Source organism: Manis javanica, chromosome 18, assembly GCF_040802235.1.
Source record: "Manis javanica isolate MJ-LG chromosome 18, MJ_LKY, whole genome shotgun sequence".
Lineage (NCBI taxonomy): Eukaryota > Metazoa > Chordata > Mammalia > Pholidota > Manidae > Manis > Manis javanica.
In genome coordinates, this window is record NC_133173.1 from 5468864 (window position 1) to 5490239 (window position 21376).

General features: G+C 51.9%; 1 protein-coding gene across 6 annotated transcripts in view; it reads left to right on the top strand.

Annotated features, from left to right (window-relative positions):
* Positions 1-21376, top strand: part of NTRK3 (neurotrophic receptor tyrosine kinase 3) — a 351764-nt gene that overhangs the window by 45402 nt on the left and 284986 nt on the right. For 5 of the 6 annotated variants that reach the window (XM_073226998.1, XM_073226999.1, XM_073226997.1 and 2 more), the window contains 2 exons: positions 19908-19982; positions 20663-20734. The exons of the other annotated variant lie outside the window; for it this stretch is intronic. In XM_073226998.1, coding sequence (XP_073083099.1) covers positions 19908-19982; positions 20663-20734 — 147 coding nt within the window. The remainder of the gene's footprint in view (positions 1-19907; positions 19983-20662; positions 20735-21376) is intronic. 6 annotated transcript variants of the gene reach the window in all.

Here is a 21376-nt window from a genome sequence, read left to right on the forward strand (position 1 = left end):
GTGTAAAGGTACATGTTTTAATAAACCAGAAAACTTAAACTAGCTTTAATACTGAATGTCTTCCCAGGTCACATGAACCTGAAAAGCATTTGGGTTAATTTCTAATATGTCTCTAAGATTTAGAAATTATAAATGCTTATTTTTAAGTCAATTAAATAGAGATTTGATATTTACTAGAATTTGGCACGTTTTTTCATTAATTTTAATTTTAGTTTCTCTTAGCAGTTTAAAGGAATAACAACATATAACATAGGAGTTTACCAAAAAATCTCTCAGAGTCCCATCAGTTTTGGGAGGGGCCTATATGGGACCCTTTTTGGAAGGTAGACACAGAAGCATTCAAGTTGGTGTTAGGGAATTTACACAGGTTCTTTGAGGCCAGTCTCTTTTCTAGTGTCCCAGTTGATTATAACTGACACAGTGATTTCTGGGCCAGCGTTTTGATGGTGGATCCTAGGAGAGGGCAATGTGGGGGTACCCAGGTGTTATTTTAGGTGCCTGGACTTGGGGTTATTGTTATAGATATAAAGCTAATGATTTGCTGGACTTTTGCTTCTGATCCTATGTCTTTGCATTTTCATTAGCCTTTGCAACAGATTTTTTAATGAAGTTATTTTGAAATGTTGAAGCCTTTTGGAAGCTACTATGCACCTATTGAAACAGGTGTCCGGTTCTGTTTGTTTGATGTGGGAGCACTTGCTTTCAAATGTACTTGTTATGCAAACAATTTTGTCTAATTAGAACATTCCCTGTAATGGCTGTTGTTAGTCTAGGCTCTCTTTGGTAATATTTTGCCATTTTTTTGTAGATGTTGACAGTGTCTAGAACTGCAGTTCTTAGACAAAATAAGCAGGTGTGCTGGAAGGTGGCATGCGTGACTCTTTAAAAATGAAGGATCCCACCTTTATTATTTATTTATTTGCTAAGCCTTTGGGTGTCTCGAAGCTAGATTAATACTTAAGAGGGATGTGCCTCAGGGTTGGGGTCATGTGGTGTTTCACGGTGCACCTTACTCCTGAGGTGGGCTGGTGACCTCGGGTCAGTCACCCCATTCTGTGACCAGCTCATCCTAACATGGGAATTTTGGGGCAGGTGGTGGGTGCTCTAACAGCTTTTTAATGCATGGCCTGTACCCACCAGTTCTGAGCTGTTTGGCTTCCATGATCCCCATTAGCGATCAGCCTTTCCCTCAAGGGCATGTTAACAGAAACCAGCAGTAACCAAGGAAACAGAAGTATGGACACTAAGAATAACGAAAGAAGTAGGGACTGGGGACAGGATTGAACCAGAAGACCTCAAAGAATGGGGACTTTGGACTGATTCCAGACAAAGGGAGAACTGCAGCGGCCACCTGCAGTTCCTAACGGATCTGGGGATGGAACCATGGACAGGGTTTAGAATTTACTGTGGACTGGCCGGTAGGAGGCTCTGTGTGCACCCCCAGCAATTCCTGTGGAACCTCAGCCTGGGGAGAGGGTTGAACCAGCAGACCTCAACAAATGGGGATGGCAGGCTGGGAGCTCCACATGGGTGGGGAGCTGCCCACAGCTCCTAGCAGTTTCTGCGTGGATCTTGGGTCAGAACTAAGGGCTGAGGTTTTCCACTCAAAAACCTGGGAATTGCAGATTGAAAAGCCAGTTAGACTGGGAGCTTGACAGAGAGCAGAGCTCAGAACCCGGAGGGAACCTGCCTGCAGCCCTCAGAACGGTGAGGAAGACAGTGAACTCAGAGGGCTTGTGGGGGCCCATGCCTTGTTTCTCGTTGTCCCGGAAGCATTCAGAAGTCTCCCTTGGTCCTACCACTGACACCAAATCTGTTAAATAACACTAAGATCAAACTGATTTTATTCAGTAAAATTGGGCAGCATCCCCTCTTGCAAACAGAAAGGAGCTCCGTCAAGCGGCAGACAAGGAAAGGTTTTTGAAGACAGAGATAATGGAATAAAAGGAAATTATTAGCAATGAATCCATTGTTTTAGGCCAGGTTGCCCTCCTACAGGGCACAGGTTGGGTTTGTAAGTGGATTACCCCCTGGTTCTGACCAGGAAATTCTAGGGTGGCTGGTTAAAAGTCATATTCCTGAGGGGCTGAAACTGCAGTTAGGTTTAGCCATTAAGTCTTGATTTGGCACAAGTGATTCCATTTGGAGGCCAGCTGTCTCCTTTTTAACAAGGCAAAGAGATGCAGATACTGGTGGTGGGGCAGTCAGCCAGCAGCATGAAGTGGGATGGTTCAAGGGGCATCCATGGGGATAGGACATACCGTGTTTGCTCCAGAAGGTCTGCAGTGTCTCATCTGGCCTCTGCCTGACCATATTTTCCTGCCAGCCATTTGCATGCTAATATACTAGAGGATTAGTAATGCTTATCCCCTAGCAGTGGTCTTGGGCCTTGGTTGTTTCAGGAGGTCACCTTTGTACTGAAATCAGGCCCATGGGCCCCACTCAGCCTCTTGGAGACAGAAGTCACCTCCCGCGGTTGGTTGCCGTGCTGTGGACGAGGATGCTCTCCTTGGCAGCATCCTCCCCTCCAGGAAAAGCAATGTATGCAGGTCATTGTGAGGAGGTGGGCTGGACCAATGATGGAGAGGTGGCCTCCAAGGAATTCTGGGATGGGGACAGGTCTGGGGCCCAGCTCGCCACACCCTGATGAGCATGAATGAATCTCTTAGCAGAAAGGGCATGGTTAGCCCTGTAACTTCCCCAGACAAGAGTCCAGAGGAGATTGCTGAGTGCCTGATGGCTTTTGGGAACACTGACTCACTCCCTGGGTTCTTTGAGGCTTCTGATTTAGAGAATGGGGCATTCTGTCAGTTGCTGCCAACTATGATTTCAGATTGCACAAATCAGCTGGCTGGGAGAGGAGATGAATGACTGCAGGGAGAGGCAGGGAGAGGCAGGGAGAGGAAGCCAGGGAAGTGGGAGAGATACCCAGTGGAAGTGAGGTCATAAGAAACGGAGCAAGACTGCTGAGATGGAGGTGGTGGGGCTGCTTCCCCACCCGAGGTTCAGTCAGTCCGGAGCAGACCTGGGAGACAAGAAAGGAAGACCACCAGGCAGGCTCAGGCAGGTCTCAGCATAATCAGCTGGGTAAAACCATTAAGAGATGCCTGGGAAATGCTAATCTGTGGACCCCTGACTCACTCTGAATGCAAATAGATTTGCAGATTTCAACCCTGGTGTAGTCCCTTTTCAGGTATCCAGACTTCTTAAAAAAGTGCTATCTTTCGTAAAGAGAGGAGGGAGGGAATAGAGAGAGTCAGAGTAATTTAAGAGCATCATTCATATTTATTTCCTAAAGCTGCTATCCATAAGAAGAGCTTGGTGTGCTCTATGCAAATGTTTATTCCAGGGCTCCTCCTTTAGAGCTGACCTGATGGGCTGGGCCCTCTTTAGCAAACAAGCAGTTTCAATTAAGAAAAAGCCCAACATCATGGTGTCTTCGCCTCCCATCCTGAAGTATTCGGACCCCAAGACACAGGCAGGCAATGGGTAACGTCACAAATTTAAGCACAGGGAATAGCAGAGACTCAGTATCACTTCTATCCTGGTGGTCTGGCCAGAGCCACACCTAAGTCCACATGGCATGAGTTAGGAGTGTTTTCCTTGGGGCTCATTTGCACCTCAACTTCTCTGCACAGGCATCTATGAAGTGTTCAGGAAGTGACAGGTTGGTGTCACCACCTGCCAAGGACCTGAGCTGAATATTCGCTACTGTGCAGTTTTTCACTTTCAGGAAACACACAAGTAAGTGTTATGCTGGCCCAGGCTTTGCATTCTTGACTTGCACATGGTGGGATGGCCTGTGTGGCCTATCATGACCTCACACACTGTTAGAGCCCAGGGACAGGGCCCACCGGTGGTAGGTGCAGCTGTTAGGCACTCTCAGCTTCCAGGGGCATGCCAGTGAAGAAAAGGAAGATACTAGGGACAGGTGAGTACAGGTCTAAGGGAAATTGATACTGCTTGTGGGCTGGTCTCCAGAGTATCACCAGCATCCCCATTCCAACATATGGTGGGGTACAATGTGGGGCTTGAGTCTGATCTGGGCTGGAATGGATCATCATGGGCTCTAATAAGGAGGGGCTTGATAGCAATGCTATTGCTAATAGACAATTGATAATTCTGTGATCATAGTGGGGCAGACAGGTGTGCACATAGTTTGAAGTGTGTCCCGCTAGCCATTAGCAAGGTGGCGATAAGAAAATGTGAGCAGGCCTTGAGCCCATCCTCTGGAAAAGGAGGCCGACATGGGCTGTCTGGCCGACGAGCCAAGCAGCTAGGATTTGGGCAGGACTCCTGTCCCAGCATCTCACTGAAGTGACAGGCAGGCTGTGGGGTAGAGACCCTGTCCCAGTGGTGACTCACTCACAGCGAGCACCGAGGGAGGCCGTGGCTCAGTGCCACAGGAAGCCTCTCCCGGTACTCAGTTGCTGGGCTCAGGCGGCTGGCGCATGGCGGGTGTTCTGTAAATGAATGAATGAATGAATGAAGTGGAGCTCTGGGCCCGCCTGCGGTGGAGGTTGGGCCAGGCTGGAGCAGCCCCACCCAGGCCTGAGAGGTGAGGTGCTCTGTGCTGACAGCCAGTTGGGCAGGCAGACGCAGCAGAGAGGCGTCCAGCCCCAAGTCCTTCCTTGTGTTGGGAGCAGCCAGGCCTCAGTGGCTCAGCAGCCAGAGGTTCGCGGTCAGTGCTAAGTAATAACGCTGCCCATTTAGTCCCTGTCGCCATCCGCCCGGAGAGCTACGGGCTCTGTGCTTCCTCCTCCTCACGCCTGGTGCTAGAGGAGGGCTGGCTGAGGGGTGATGGAAAAACCCCCAGAGTCCTGTCTCTGCCCCCCAGCTTGCAGATTCTCCTTTTCACTTAACTCTCTGGGCTCCGGCACCACCTAGTCTGCTGTGCCATTGCTCCAGGAGGTGGGTGCCCGCTGTGGGGTCCCACATTACTGAGCCCCTCTGTTCCCTGAGTGAACCCTGTTGCTACCAGCCTTGAGGGGTGGGGGCCAAAGGCTAGCTTCCCAAGACAGGGTCCCCAGGCGTTGGGTTGGAGGCAGAACACCACCTTGACCTTGAGGTTTCTGGCACCCGCAGTGCAGAGGGTCAGCCTCCAGTGGGTGTGCTCGGTGAGGACCCCCCAACAGCATACCCTTCCGTGTTTTTGCTGCATATGCGCCTTATTGTCCTGCTAGGGGGACTCCCCAGATGGTGCTGCCCGCCTCCCGTTGCCAGTTTCAGGATATTAAATGCTCTAGCCCCAGGGTGAAGCTGACAGCTCAGAGAAGGACAGCTCCTGCCATGTCCATGCTGCATTTATCGGGGCTTTTTAGGAGCAAGTGCCCTGCGTGGCGCTGCGGATGCTGTGATAACACAGCGCCTGTCCCCGAGGAGGTCAGTCTCACGGGGAGACAGACATGTCAAAGAGTGTTAAGATAACATCATGAGTGTCCTGTGAGAAGCGCAGCCTCTGTTTGCAGTTAATACTTGCCGGCACACACACACCGATTCCTGGCGAGTCGTTAAAATGGTGAAACACTTCCACAGCCGGGGGTCAACACCTGTGACCCTGAGCCTCCACGTGACCACACCCAATACTCCTACTGCTTGGGCTCCTCCTGGAACCTCTGCAAACTGCCCCCACACCCCCACAGTCCCCGGATCCAGAATCTAAGGATGGTACCAGGCTTAGGGGGAGGTCCTAGGAACCCTGGTCAGCCCTTTGGCCAGAGTCAGCTTGGGTCTGAGTTTGTGCTGTACCAGGTGTTACTTATCTGGACTATCAACCCTTGCTCACCTGTGATGGCCTGGAAAGGGGGCAGGGAAGGCTCTGGGAAGGAGGGCCCGGCTGAGCTGGGCAGGAGAAGGGGGTCTGTGGAGGGCGTGTCCCTCTGCGTCTCCCCAGGGCTCTGCGGTTTGTGCTCTTCTGACCCTTGACACTGAACCCCGCACCCGAGACAGCTCTTCCTTACTGCAGGATGGAGCCCGCCTGGTCCCGGTTTTAAGGCGAAGCTGCTGAAATTTGCTGTGGGCTCTGAGCACTCACGGACCACAGGGCAGGAGAGGGCGACCAAAATAAATAGTGTGCAGAGTGGACTTTGTTGTCGAGGAATTTACACTGTCCTGAGGGAGGCCAGGCAAGTAATACTTGGACAGTAGGTGACAAGGTCACGTGCATACATCAGCAGCCATGCAGAAATAATTCCCCAGTAATTGGACAGTGAGGCTGGCTCTCTGACGACTGCAAGTGGGTGAGGATGGTTGGATTAAAGCTTAGCGGAGGGACAGAGACGCCGCGCATCGGAACCCCAGATGATGATCTTCAGCACGGACACTCACTGGGTCACGGACACTCACTGGGCACCCAGGGCGCCGGGAGAGGAACGGCAGCTCAGAAAGCGGGTGGGAACCAGCCCTGGCGGCGAGAGCTCTGTGGCTGACTTGTGAAGTGCAGGCTGTGTTCCAACAGGAGGAGGTGGTGGGGCGAGGTGGGGAGGAGGGTCTCATGCCATCAAGTGGGTGTCCCAGAATTCAGTTCGGTTCTGACACTACCCGGAGTTGGTGTCAGATCCCACAGTTAGGGGCTCAGTCTCACAAGATTGTGCTGCCCACTTACTTGAGATGACAAAACGCAAGTCACCTGGGCTTCTGACCAACTGGCTATAGATCCGAGGTACCCAGGATCCTCCACCTTGGGTTTGATAATTTGCTAGGCAGCTCACAGAACTGAGGAAAACAGTTTGCTTACTAGATTGCCAGTGTTAAGGCTCCAGCCACAGGGGCAGCTAGATGGGAGAGTTGCAGAGGGCGAGGTGAGGGGAAGGGCATGGAGCCCACATGCCCTCTCTCAGGGGGCATTACCCCTGGGCTCACCAACCTGCAAGCTATCTGAACTGTGTCATTTAGGATGTATACGGAGGCTTCATTATGTAGGCATAGTTGATTTATCGTTGGCCACTGGTGATCACTTCAACCTCCAGTGACATGTGGCTGAACGTTCCAACCCTGTAATCACATGGTGGGTTCCCCTGGCAACCAGCCGCCATGCTGAGGCTGCCCAGGAGCCCCCAGCCATCAGTCCTGTGATTAGCAGACAAAAGACACTCACCACTCTGGAGAGTCCACAGGTTTTAGGACCTGTGTGCTAGAAAATGAGAATAGAGGCCAAATCTATATATTATTACTAAATCACACTTGCTTTTCTATTTGGAGGGGGACATAAACATACTTTGAGCTCTAATGTATTCCAGACATCGCTAGGTCTTTCAGCAACACTGTTTTAATTCATCTTTATGATGCCTCCATGAAGTTGGCATTGCCATCCCTATTGTATAGATGAAGAAACTGAGGCCTTGGGAGATGAGCCAGCCAGCCAGCCAGTCAGTGGCAGGCTGGAGTGTCAAGCCCAGTGCTGACTCTAAAGCCCATTATTTTTTAAAATGTACCAAAACGCTTCCAAAAGTCCAGGGAAGAACCGGGGAGAAAGGGTGAAGCCTAACAGGCTGGCTTCTCTGCGGATGTGAGCACACCACCCTGAGGCCGCTGTCTTTTTATTTCCCATGACAGGAGGGTGAGGGCACATAGGGATCATGGAAGTGAGAGTCACAAAAGCCCCTCATACAGGTCACACTGGCAGTTCCCTCTCCACACAGCTTCGGTCTAGGTGTGAGCCTCAGGGAAGCACTTCAGGAGGGTAGGGGACGGGACACAGGAATAGAAGAAAAGTTGCTTCTGTCTTCAAAGGGCCTGGCTCTTCATACAACTCCTTCTCCTCTGTTATAGATTTCCCTGCAGATTAAGGCTTCCTAAAAGAAGTGTTGGTTTGGTGTGAGACGCATTTGTCAGCAATGGCGGGGTATGTGTGTCTTGAGTCTGTCAAGGACGCGTTCAAAGTCGTCATTGAGAAAGTAGAGCCCGGAGCAGGTTAGAATGCACAGGCTGTGAGTGCGAGGTCGGCTGAGAGGCTGGTTGTATCCTTCTGGGCAGAGGCTCTCTTAGGGGCTGAGGAAGTAGAGACAGGGAAGTTACTAGGAAGTCATGGAGGAGGGATTGGTAGGGCTTGAATCTAAGAAAGAGCAAGAGAGAGACGTCAAAAAGCTTCTTGGACAGATATCGTTAATAGGTGGCATTTGCATTGTCCCCCTATATTTTTGTGTGCATGGCAGACATCACTAGCTGATCGCAGCTCTTTTTCCTTCCTGACCACAGATGCCTTCTAAACACAGCAATCTGTGTTGGCTCTCGCCAGTCCACTGGTATTTCACATAACTCAATATCTCCTCAGCATCTCTGTGATTATATTTGTAGTCAGGAGGACTCAGTGTAGGTACTTTGGGAGAGTTAGGAGGTAAGACTGAGCTGTTCTGTCCATATTTGCTCTTAGGAGTCCAGGGAATGCCTATTGTGAGAACAAGAACAGCAGCCCAGGGGAGAGGTTAGGCGTCCAGGGTTGAGCTGTAGAAAAGAATTAATCTCTAATTAGGCAGTAATGGAAGTCATGTGAATAGATGCCTTCCAACAGAGTACATGGGGAAAGAACAGACGGTTTATTGCTGGAGGAAAATAATAGCTCACGATGCTGAAGCAACGAAGAGAAAAGTTCATGAGAAAAAGCTAAGTCTCCTTCACTAAGGAAAACCCTCTCTCCAGACCCTAAATGGACTCCTTTGGAGCCGTAAGGAATTCCAGGGCTGGTTTACTTACAGATTATAAGGGCAAATGCCATCAATGCCTTCGTTTTAGGTCTCAGATGTAAGCCGGCGTTTCTGCAGGGCGGATGCCTTTGCAGGGACCTGCCTCCCTGCCTGCAGCCTCCCCCGCAGCATCCCTTTTCCAGCCGTGGCCCAGCCTACCCGCCCTCCTGCATTCTGCAGCTTCTTTCCTCTGCTCCTTGGTTTGGTCACGTGCTGGCTCCCTGTGCACAGAGCGCCGCACCACCGGTGTGATCTTGTTTTTCTGGTGGTTACCTTTACTAATCACTCTGACACCCTCAGGTTCCAGGGATAATTATTCCTGCAAAGTCAAGGACTCCCTTTCCTCCCGGGGACCTGGGAATTACCCTTGAATGATGAAAATACCCCGAGCCTTGGAGTGCCTTTTCCACATTAACTCGGAGCAGAGTTGCAGTGAGGAAATCTACCCTTTTAATAGGGGAAAATATTGCCCTCATAAGTCTTTATGCGGTGCACTTGAGCTTAATGCTCGCTTACCAATTCGCCTTTATAACTTCCATATTGAGTGAATTAAGTCCTCCATGCGGGTAGTTATTAAAGAAGTGATAAGTGCTTTATAATTCAGTAAAGGGTAGCCTGGCCATTTCACATTTTCCCAAGGAAATTGGCCACCCAGAGGGCAGCGCTGTCAGGACGCCTGGGGCCAGCCGAGTGGAGGCGCAGAGCTTCCATTTTCAAGCCAGCTGCTCTGGCCTGGACCACACTCTCCTCTTTGCTCAGACTTCTCTTTTCCAGGGCCCTTTGGGGAGAAAAGATCAAAGTGAGTGTGTCTCTCCCTGACTCAGGCTGCTTCTGCTCTTCGTCAAAGACCTCTTCTTTCTCTCCTCGTTGAAAGCTGTGATGTCCAAGGGGCCTGGAGGTTTTATGGTCATCTTGGTTGACTCCCCTCTGTGGACCAGAGGAGACCATCTCCTTGGGGCCTCACCCGACCCCGCAGGCACAGCTTGCTTCTTTATGTTTTATGCCTGCTTCTTTATGTTTTAGTCTCTTTAAATGGTTAGAGAGACTCCTGGTCCTGTCAAGCCCTTGGAAACCGTAGCCTTTTCATGACTTGCTGCAAAGTCCTGGTGTCCCGAGGAGGGTCAGTCTTTTTTTTTTTTTTTTTTTTTTTAACTTGTTCATTTGGGTTTTCTGTGTACCAGTTACTAGGCTGTGTGTGGCTGATTCAATAGTGAATGACCTAGACCAGGTGGCCTGCCCTCATGAAGCTTGTGCTCTGTTATGGGAGAGACACGATAAACAAGGAAACAGACATGGGAGAGAATCATAAATTTTGGCCAGTGATATGAAAGGAATATCTGGAGAAGCATCTCTCAATGCTGGCACTGCTGACGTTCTGGATTAGATAATACTTTGTTGTGAGTGGCTGCCCTGTGTGTTAGGATATTTAGTGACATCCTTCTACCCAGTAGATGCCAGTGGCACCACCCTGGTTGTGTCAATCAAAAATATCTTCAAATCTTGCCCGAAGTCCTCTGGGGGGCTTCATCTGCCCCTGACTTAAGAACTGTTGATCTAGAGGAAGGTTCTAGAGAATGACGCTGGCTAGGTTAGTCAGGGAAGGCCTCTCTGAGGAGGTGACCTTAAGGAGACTCCAAGGCTTTTAAGGGGAAAAACAAGTGCAAAGGCCCTGAGAGGAGGGAGAGAGCTTGGTGTTTTGAAAGACGGTAAGGAGACCAATGACACTAAAGCCAGGAGGACAAGGTAAGGTGTGTTTGAGCAGAAGAGGAAACTTGCTGGCTGTGGTGGAGTCAGAATTTCAGCCCAAGTGTAGGAGGAGCCATCGGAGGTGTATATATATTTTTCCAGAGGTTGGAGATGGAGGCATGATCAGATATATGTTACCAAAAGTTCATTCCGGCTTCTGCGTGGAGGACAGATGTTAGTCGAGCCAGAGGGGAAGCAGTGATGGTATTTTGGAGATAAAGTCTTTGTGAGAGGGCATGGTGGCCTGGTCCAGGTGGTAAGAGTGGTCGTGAGACATGGATGGAGCTGATACCTACTGTGGAGGTTGCACCTGCTAGGGTGTGGATGCTGGGAGGGCAGAGAGCCACCATGAAGCTGGGCTTGGATGGCTGGTGGCGCCAGTGCCATTTATTGAGATGGAGAGGCCCAGGCAGAGAACAGCAAGGGCTGGTGTTGGACCTGCACATGTACCAGGGCAGAGCCTGGAGCTCAGGGGAGAGGGCTGCCTGGAGACACACATTTGGGTGCTATCAACATGTAAATGGTGCTCAGAGCCAGCACGTGGGTGAGAACCCCAGGTGCAGCTGGAAGAAGGGGGTACTCCAGGGTGAGACCTGGGAGACTTCAACATTTAGGGATCCAAGAATATGGACCAGCAAAGGATATGAAGGAGTAATAGCCAGGGAGTAGGAAGGAACTGCCGAGAGAGCAGAGTTAAGGAATCCGTAGAGAAAGGAGTGCTTTAAGGACAGGAGGGTGGGTAACTAGGTGAAATGCTCTGGGGAGATTGGGTGCCTGGATGACAGAGCAGCGTCTAATTGGGTTTGCCAGTGTGGGAATGCCTGGTGACCTTGACGGTGTAGTTTCAGTAGAGTGGTGGGGAGAGGAGACAAATGGGGATGAAGAATCGAGGTAAGTGAGAGAGTCGGGCTTACGAGTGTAGACAATTCTCTTGAAAACATTTGCTGTCAAGAGAGGTAGGGATGTGAGTTGGTAGCTGGAGGAGGACTTGGGGTCAAGGAGATTTTCCTTTTAAATGGGCTCCCCGAGAACATGTTTGTGTGCTGATGGAAAAGTCTGGTTGAGAGAAAGTGAAGGTACAGAGGAGAGAGGGAGAAACAATCTGGCACCTTGAGTGAGTCCCTGAGAAGAGAAGGGGTTGAGAGCAGGGGCAGGTCCCCTGGGGAGCCACTAGGGCATCAGATGCTGAAGTTCTGCTGTCGATCACTTTGTGGCTTTATGCGTTCATTCATCATCAGGTGTCACTAAGTGTTTCTGTGGCACTGGACAAACTCCTGGTCACTGTCTTCAGGAATCTCATGCTCTGGGGAAGGCCGTAGTCATGTGGGGAAGGGGAGGATGTACAAGATGAGCCAGGTGCCTGTGGCATGTCCATCTCATCTTCTCCATGTTTGGTGAGGGGACCCTGACACTGGGCATGAGCACTGGACTTGAGGTCTGGTCCTGGGAGGAAGATCTGGTCCCTGGGCCTCCCGAGACCCCTGGAATCACCGTTTCTGGGCTCTGGTATGGTTTCCCAGGATGCCTGTCCCTTATTGGATTGTTCAGTGGTGTACCCAGGGCCACAGCCCTCCTCAGAGATCGAGTTCAGAGTGCCTGTGGAGTCAGACCAGGGCTCTGGGTTGCTCAGGGGGGCCAGGCAGGGCGAGGACTGTGCAGGTGCTGAGATGGAAGGTCCCTGGCATGAGATGGGCACCTAGCTGGCCACTTCATACCTTCCTGGGTATATACTTATCCCTCATTTGAGAGTCTGGAGGTAAATAAGTGGTGAAGCGGACAGATGCCATCTCTGTTCTCATGCATCACAGTTCTCGTGTAGAGACACTGACGACAGACACGTAATCAAATAATCAAATAAGACAATTACAGATGGTTATTAAGGGCTGTGAAGGACATAAACAGGGGCTTGTGCCAGAGCGCAGCTGGCGGGGAAAAGGAGGGTGTGCTCACTGAGAGGTCAGGGCAGGCTCCTCTGGGAAGGTGACCTTTGCATGGAGACCTACGGGATTAGAGGGGGCTGGGAAGAGTGCTCTGTGGATGTTCTGGTTGGGAATAAGCCTGGTGTGATTAAAGACTGGCAGGCCAGTGGGGCCGGGACTCGGGAGACAAGGGGAGGGTGCTAAGAGAAGGGGCCAGAGAAGCAGCGAGCGACCAGCTCACTTAGGACCTGGTCAGCCGAGGCATGGCGTTTGGGTTTTATTGTAAGAGCCACGGGCAGTGGCTTGGAGGGTGTTAAAGAGTGGGGGGTATAACTGTGCTGGCGTGGAGACTGCTGAGGGAGAGGCCAGTGAGGAGGTGGTGGCTCCCTGGGGTGCCGACGCGGGGGCCTGCTGGGGTCGCCAGCTCGTGCCTGCCTGCCCAGGCAGCAGCAGTGAGTGGAGAGGAGCAGATGGGCTGGTGAGGGGCAGGCCGGTCTGGTCACAGGCCGGGGCCCAGCAGGGCAGCCTGGACTCCCGAGGGCACTGGCTGAGTCCCAGATGAAATCTTGCCCCTGGGAGTTGGGCCTCTTATTAGCAGGATGGCAGAGAGGGTGTGCCCTTGATCTTTCCACTGGTAGGGATGCGCTGTCTCAGACCCCGAAGAGCCCAGGTGTGTGCACGAGTGTCCCCATCCCTGGCACGAGCTTTGAGACCGATCAGGAAGCCGACGCAGATGCTGTCATCTCCCATCTACTCACCACATGATCTGAATGTTCTTTCTGTGGTCCTGGGGGTGGGGTGGGGGGCCAGATACAGGGCTGGTTCACCACGGTCCTTGGCGTGCAGCTGCTTATAGAGCTGGTGTGCTAACGTGCTCACGTGTTGGGGTCGCCAGCCCAGGAAGCCTCCCCAGGCTCTCAGGTCCAGCTCCCTGGGCATCTAGTGCCCCCCTTGACAGCTGTCAGGGGAGGGAGAGCCGGGTGACTTGGCTGGTGTGACTCAGTGCAGCTCCTGCCCAGCTCCCTTGGTTCCCGAGCTCCATGGAGCTGTTGCTCCAGACGGTTTGTTTATAATGCTAAACATATCAGATAATTGAAAACTAATGCCTCTGTCTGGATCACTAGACATAATATGCCTGGATAACAAATCAATTTCCTCATTGCCCTACAAGGCTTCGAAGTCAAATGCGTGGCACATTCGTTGTGTGTGTGTGTCTACACCCATGCATGTGTGCGCTCCAGTGCTGGTTCATTAGGAAATGGAATTCCAGGCTAATTTCCCAAGGCACCCAACTCCATCCTTCGGTTCAGGCCTCCATTTCAGAACAGAATTCAGGTGAGAAGCAGATGGGAGCCTCAGGTCTGACAGGGAACAGTCTGGAGAGAAGGGGCTTCTGTGTGCAGCCTGGGTACCTGAAGCTCTTATGCTCTGTGTTGGAGGACTGAACACTTGCATGCAGGAACATCTGAGAAATGTCAGTTTCTGCTGACTCCTGCTAGGCTGCCCCTGCAAGAGTGGGTATGCAGAACTCAATATTGGGGGTGTACGCTTAGGTGCCATCTGGGAAACCTGCATTATGACTATGCTGCCGAGAACACCTCACTTATCTGGCAACCTGTTATCCAGAAAGAGGATGCGAAACAAGGACAGCAGGGCAAACATCGACCTGTGTGTGTGTGTGTGTGTGTGCATGTGTAAATTTTTTCATATTCTCTTAGGTTCTAATTCAGATTCTATTTGCTCTTACACAGTTCCAACACGAATAATGGAATGAGCTCTTCACCAAAGTGGAGCTAATCATTAATTCTGAATCGAGGATTTCAGCCTTGTGCCATTCAGTGCTCACAGCAACTGGGTTTCCCCTGAGGAAACTGAGGACCGGAGAGGCCCGAGTAACCCATCCAGGGGCATCCAGTGTCTAAGTGCCAGGGCTGGGTGTCATCTCCAAGGTCAGCCACCTTCGGGGTGCCCCCCACCCCACCCCCCTTTCACCTCTGTGCCCCAAGAGGGCTGCAGAGCAGTTTGGCTGCGGCACATTGGAAGGGAGGAGGGTTAAGGGTGATGGCCCATAGCCTGATAGCAGACAAAAAGCCACAAAACTGCTAAAAATGGACACAATAACCATTAGGATTCAGGAATCATATCAGGGGAGGGCCATTTGGGGTTGGATCACAAATTCTGCATACTTCAAGAGCCTCTGAGGGTGTCACTGGGTGAGTGTTCTGCACTCCGCTTAGGCTGGTCATTGTGATCTAGGATCCTCAAGAAAATGTAAATCATGTTCTGTCTGCGCTGCTTAAAAGGCCAAGGAGGGGTGTCATGCATTCTTGGGGGAAAAAGAAACATCCAGCAGGGAAGCTGAACATGCAAAGATTTTGCATTTAAATTCAGTTGTCTGGAAAATTCGTTTATGAAGAACAGCTCATTAATAGCAGTGAGAAGTCACAGTGAAAATAGCAGAGATCGTACAGCAGGGGGGACAGGGAGACGGGGCCTACCACGTCTGAAGGAAGGAAGGCGGCTGCTTTGTCCCACTAGCTGATCCTTGTCCTCAGAGTATCTTCTCCTGAGTCTCCACAACAGCCTTAGTCTCCTGCGGGGTGGGTGGGGTGGATGTCTTGGGGTTCTAGAGTTTTCTATGCATAGGACTTAAATATTGGAGTTACAGACGACTGCTAGCCCTAACCACGTGACCTGTGTTTAATTCAAATACGGATCACACAGTCTGTACTATGTAATTTTCCTATGATTTGAGATTGCCAGTTCGTTTCCATATTAGCTCAAGCCAAAAGGAAAGAGGAAGAAACCTGGGGTGCAAGAGCACAGTTGAATGTATTACAGCACAAAGGGTTTTTACATCTTCTATGGATGTATCAATGAGTATCTGACTTGTGCCCTAGCTCATCCCCCCAATGGGTGAGAAGCAGCTGCCTGTGGTTCGGGTTTATCTGCTCCGGGACTGGGTGCTGTTATTGCCAATCATTGAGAGTGGCTTCCTTTTGGATAGTTGGTTAACTTCTGAGGTGCACCCTGGCAGTCCCCTGGCTCTGCCACCCTCAAGTCTGCCTGGCGGCAGCGTGTTCTTTGACCATGCAGAGCCACCCAGACCTCACTGAGGTGTCCCACGCTGCAGCCCTAAGCCCGGCTCTGGCTTGGGGGGCTCAACGTTGTCATGAATTAAGCCTCCCTTCCTCCCTTTCTTTGCAAAAGTGTTGTATGTTAGCCCTTGGCAAAGAGTCATGATTCTTGGAATGCCAGTCGGGGAGAGGGGAGGGCCCAGGGCCCTGAGCTGACTCTTGGGAGCCGTTCACGTTCCCATGCAACGGGGAGCCTTAGAGAAGCAGGGGAACTTTCACCGGACCGAAAAGGCTCCTGGGCAGGGATTCCAGGCAGAGCCTGGTGAGAAGCCCATTGTTGCCTCTGGGGTGTGTAACCTGCCTTGGGCTCTGGTCTGTGGGCCTACGGGCCTCTCATTTCCTCTCAAGTAGAGCTCTTTACCTGAGGAGGTCTGGGGGCCATGGCCTTTGTTTTCCTTCCCTCGCCTGGGAGAGGCAGACACTTTGGGTTTGACCCGGGCAAGTGTTTGTCATTTGTGGTGTTTGCTGCAAAGCAGTAATTTGCAAAACTGTTGCTGTTTCAAGTCATGGAGCTTGATCTTCAGTGGCAATTTTAGGTAGACACCTTATCTAATAAAGCAGGGATTCCCAATCTTAGCCCTATGGACATTTGGGGCTGATAATTCTTTGCTGTGGGGCTTGCATGGGCCTAGTTAGAATGCTAGGGAGCATCGCTGGGCTCTAGGTGCCAGTATCACTCCCTTCCCCCGAGGTGCGACCGCCAAAAATATCTGCAGACCTCGCCCAGTGTCTCCTGGGGCACACATCGCCCCCAGCTGAGAACTGCTGTATTAGAAGAGACTAAAGTGAAGGTAACTTACTTAAAGAGGGGACGGAAGCTTGGAGTTCACCTCTTTGCCTCTCCTCTCCCCCTGCCTCGCCGCTCCCGATGCAGGCAGGGCACTCAGGGGGAGCACACGGCTGCGGGTCTCCGTGCGGCCGGCACTGCCGTGCACTTTGTGCTGTGCACACAGCATCTCGCGCAGTGCTGTCGACCGTGTTCCTGGCCTTGCTCTGAGTTCCTTTTCTCCCACACAGTGCGGGTTCCTGAGCAGCCTCTGCAGGGATGGGCTCCTGGGACAGGCTGACCAGTGACTGCCCTGCACAGAGTTCAAGCTCCCGACCTTCCTTTAACAATGATCATTATTGACTATTTTTCAAATAACAAAGTAAGTGCTTAGTGAAGACCACCTGGACAGCCCAGAAAAGCACACAAAAAAGGAGTGGCCCCATGTAATCACAGTAGACCAAGGTAATCACTGTTGACCTCAAACAAAAGCCAACTAAATCTACTCCCATATTTTATATCTTTTTTATTGTATTTTTAGAGCCTGGCTTTTCCACTTAAACCCATAGCCTCCCTAATAGCACAGAGCTGTGAGCAGAATTACCATAACTGACCCCCCGGGGCTGGTACCGAGGGTGAGTCATAGGAACTTGGCTGGCACCCTGCCATGCCATCCACAAATGGCATGCCCCGCACTTCCTGGGAACCTGATCTGTGCTGCCTTCTGCGCATCCCTGAACGTGTTTATAATTTCTGCCTGAGCAATTTTCCTGGAGGTCATGAATGACAGGCTTACTACCCCACCACTCTCTGCCGCATGGAGTTTTTATCAATGATTGCTGAGAAATGACAACTTCCGGCAGGACTGTGATGCTGTTTTTAGCTTGGAAACTGAGAAGAGCCTGCTCAGCCTTTGCAAGGCACAGGCTTAAAGATAATCATCACGGCTAGGCTAGCACTTCCTGAGGACCTACTGTGTGTCCCCAGCTGCCGTAAGGGCTTTTGAATGTCGCCTTCCAATCCTCACATTATTCCTATTCTGGAGGTGTTTTATTTTCACCATTTGACGGATGAGGAAACTGAGGCATGGGCAGGGGAAGTACGCTGGACCAGGGTCCCATCAATAGAGGTAGCGATGGGGCCAGGCTGTGTATCTTGGCAGGGGGTGGCGACCTTTCTCTATGAAAGGCCAGAAAGTCAGTATTCTAGATGGGTCTCTGCAGCAGTTACCCAGCCCCATGTGTGTAGGGCCAGAGCAGGCATGTGCACCAGTAAACGGACAGATAGGAACACTGAGATCTGAATTTCATATACTTTTCACATGTCACGAAAGAGGATTCTACTTTTGATTTTTAAAAAAACGTAAAAATTCTCTTACTGTCAGGCTGTACAAAAACTGGTGGGGGCTATAGTTTGCTGACCCGGCTTTAGAGGTGCTCCTAGGATACTGCTACCCACACCACTGCACAGCATAGGAGAACTCGTACTCGACAGAGGATACAGGGGCCCATATTTTATGGACCAGAGAGCCCTTTGCAAGATTCATTCATTCATTGCCTGCCGTATCTTAGTGTGTGCCTGTATCCGGGGAGAGTCAGCTTGTGGCCATGAGGACATGAGGGCTGACGAGGGTAAAGTGTTAGAATGCAGGGATGATTGACAGCTCAGCCATAATAAAAGCACACCTATGGCATTCTAATGTGGGCTCAGAAAAATGATTTCATTTATTTAAACAACTGGATTGACAGTTGCTTGCGGAGAGCAGGTCCTTGTCTGAAGCTGGGCTCCTTTGAATGAACGGTCGGCTGTAGGGACACTGTGACCCACTAGGTAGTTACGTGCACTGATGGCCCGGTGCATTCACCGGTCGGGGGCCCCGGCCTGGCCCTCTGGCCTTCCTTTCCGTCTGGAATGGAGCCAGGTCCCTTCCCTGGTGGGACTAGACCGAGCAAACCCTGCCCTGCAGCCAGGAGGCTTCCAGGAAGAACACTCGAGTTGGAATTCAGTACCTCCCTGGCCACCTGGCCCATGTCCCCGGCAGATGCCACTGTGTCTGGCTGCTCAGCAGGGGCCCCAAGAGAATGTGGTACAAAACGGGCTGTCAGCATACCTTGTCACTGTGTGGCTCTGAAATGCTTCCAGCAGCTCTGGCCACCACCGCCCTGCGGGCTTCCTGGCTCTGTTCCACTTAGGGGCAGACGGCTGAGCCATGGGTGTGCTGGGGGGGCCCGGGAGGAGATGTCTGTGGAAGGTGGCTGCCATTTTTCTGGCCTGAGTGTGCCTCAAGTAGCTCTGTCCCTGTGAGCTGTCACCTCTGTGCACTTCTCTCTGAGGGGTTACGTAGACCTCGGGGGCACTGACAGGACAGTCAGATCCTGGGGGGGTCCTGAGGGGGGCAGCAGCAGGCCTTCTCCTGAGAACCCCCTGGAGCTCTGTGGGGAGAGGTGTCTGTGAATGGTGACCTCCTACACATCTTTAGAGTTGGAACGGGCCCTGGGGACCAGCAGTTGGATGGTTCTCAACCTGGAGACCCAAGAGAGTAGTGGTGGTGGCCGTGTGTCCCTGGCATTTTGTCAATAAAAAAAGGAAAAACCAGAAATCAAACCCTCACTCATGACATGCCGTCTGTCGCTTACAGAACTTTCATGTACCTTTGCTTTGGGCTGGAATTTGTTCATTGGGTGAGTCAATGCTGGTTCCTATTTGTTGGTAAAAAGCTCTGGTTAATGGTGATTTTTATCTTTGTTTAATAAATCTGAGAGGATGAGTTAATGATTACTTAATAAATGTAATGTGCTGGGTGGACACAAACCTCCTTAAACATGAGGCCTGTTGGGAGACAGTGCTAAACGGAGATCTCTGGGTCAAGAAGGGGGAGACACTGCTCACCTAATGCAACCCTCTCCCTTTACAAATGAAGACGCAGCGGCCCAGAGAGGCCAGAGCTCTTGCTCAGAGCCACTGGCTGCTGAGTCACAGAGGTGAAGCTAGCGTCGGGCTCCATGGCGTCTGTCTGCCATGCCTTCTCCATACCCATGCCTACCGGGTCCCTAGGGGGCCCCTCCCTTCCAGAGTCGGTTCTGTCACATCAAGCCATTGGTGGTGTGGAATTCCACGTGGATTAGACCGTGGTCCCCCAAGTGGGTGGTCAGTGTCTGGACCCTGGGAGACCCTGAGGCGGGTGTGTGTAACTCCTGGGCTTTTCCACCCAAAGGCCGTGCCTGTTGGCAAGTGCTGCCCACAGCCCCCAATTTTTAATTTATTTTTTACCATGTCATTTGTATTGTCTTTATGGCAGGAGCTAAGAAAACGAGGTTGTCCTTAGGAAATCCTAGAAAGGAAAGCAAAGGGGGAAGGTACAGGAAGGAAGCTAAGTCACCAGGCCCAGTGGGGAGACGGGGTTCTAGCCAGTCTGGTTTTAACTTAGTGTAGAGCCTTTCTGGGCTGAGAGGGGACGGGAATGCTGTCCCCGGGCCGGAGGGTGTGTGTGTCACCACGCAGTGGAAGAGGCTGAGGCTCAGAGATGTGGTGACTTGGCAGAAGGCCTGGCTCCCATGTAGCCCGTCGAGGGTTCAAACCCAGGTCTCTCTGGCTCTGCAGCCAGTGCCCTTCCCACTGCCCTGCCCCTCGGCTGACCCGAGCTTTTCCTCCTCTGCAGACACATAGAGAACTGGCGTGGGCTGCACACGCTCAATGCCGTGGATATGGAGCTCTACACCGGCGTCCAGAAGCTGTGAGTGCACCGGGCCGAGGGGTGGGGGCCGCACCCCGTGGGGGGGCTCCTTTCCCCACGGTCTCTGAGATTCCTCTTTCAGTAGAGTGGCACTGCCCACCTAGGGAAGGTCATGGGCTTCCAAGGCCATCTCTTCATTCTCCCACATTTGACCTTAGCCTCGATAGAGGGGCGAGGGGGTTGCGTGGTCTCACCCTGTGGTTGGGGTTTCAAGGCAGGACCTGAACCCAGGTCTCCCAGGCTGCTACTTTTTCCTAGACCCCGAGTCCCTAGAGAGGTTTCCCAGCCATGATCGTCTATGGACTTGGGTGCGAGTGGCTGTGGTGGATTGTAGGCAAGGCGGAGGCATAAGGGGGCTACAGCCTATACAGCCTGTAGTTGCTGGACCGGCTTCTTGAACAGGAGCCTGTCCTTCCCCACTCGCCAGCATGGGTGGAGGATAGCTGTCAGCTCTGCCCACTGACACCCCTTACCTGCACCCAGGTTCCCTGGGCTGTGAGCCCCGATGCCCACCACGGCCACCCATGATGGACCACCCAGTGCTCCTGGTGATGCAGAAGGCCACTGAGTTCCAGTGGTGGCTGCGGGTCATCTTGGCCTGACCCGCTGTCAGCCTCAGCCCACAGCTGAAGTCCCTTTGTCCCTTAAGCAATGCTGACCCTCTTTTTCTCTCTCTTCAGGACCATCAAGAACTCAGGACTTCGGAGCATCCAGCCCAGGGCCTTTGCCAAGAACCCCCACTTGCGCTATATGTGAGTAGGGTGGTGGCCTGGGTGGGTGGGAGCACACAGTAGGGAGACAGTGCTGGGCAGTGAAGTTGTGGACCTGAGGTTGAGGCCTGCCTTTGCCACTGTGTGCCCTGGGGCGAGTCTCTTAACTTCTTTGGGCTTCAGATTTTGCCTCTTAAAATGAGGGTTTTGGGTTTGATGATTTCTAAGGCTCCAGCCAAAAGAAAAAGCCTAGGACTGGGGCTTAGAGAGAGGGTCTCCTGACTCCGGGTTTGCTTACTTTTTATGATGAAATTTGTAGTTTTATGGTAAAAAAATGATAAGAAATTCCACGCATCTATGACGTGAATACTATACTTCTGAGATCGTCTATAGGTCCGCTAAGTGTGTGTGCGGGTTGGAGTGGGGGGCCGGAAGAGGACGGAAAGCAGGCCAGGCTAAGTGTTACGTCCGATAGGTTCTGGGGTCGGTGGCGAAGGGCTCAGAGAGTGGAGACCCTTGTGTGCAAGGGCCACCTCGTTTTGTAGGGGCAGCGGCAGGTCACGTGGCCTGGGTGGGCTTCCCATCTGTTCGTCCCCCCGCCACCTGCCGTCTCTTTGGTGGGTGGGCCTCCTGAGGGCTAGACCCGTGGGGACAGAATCCCATGAGTTTGGTGCCCCCTCTCCA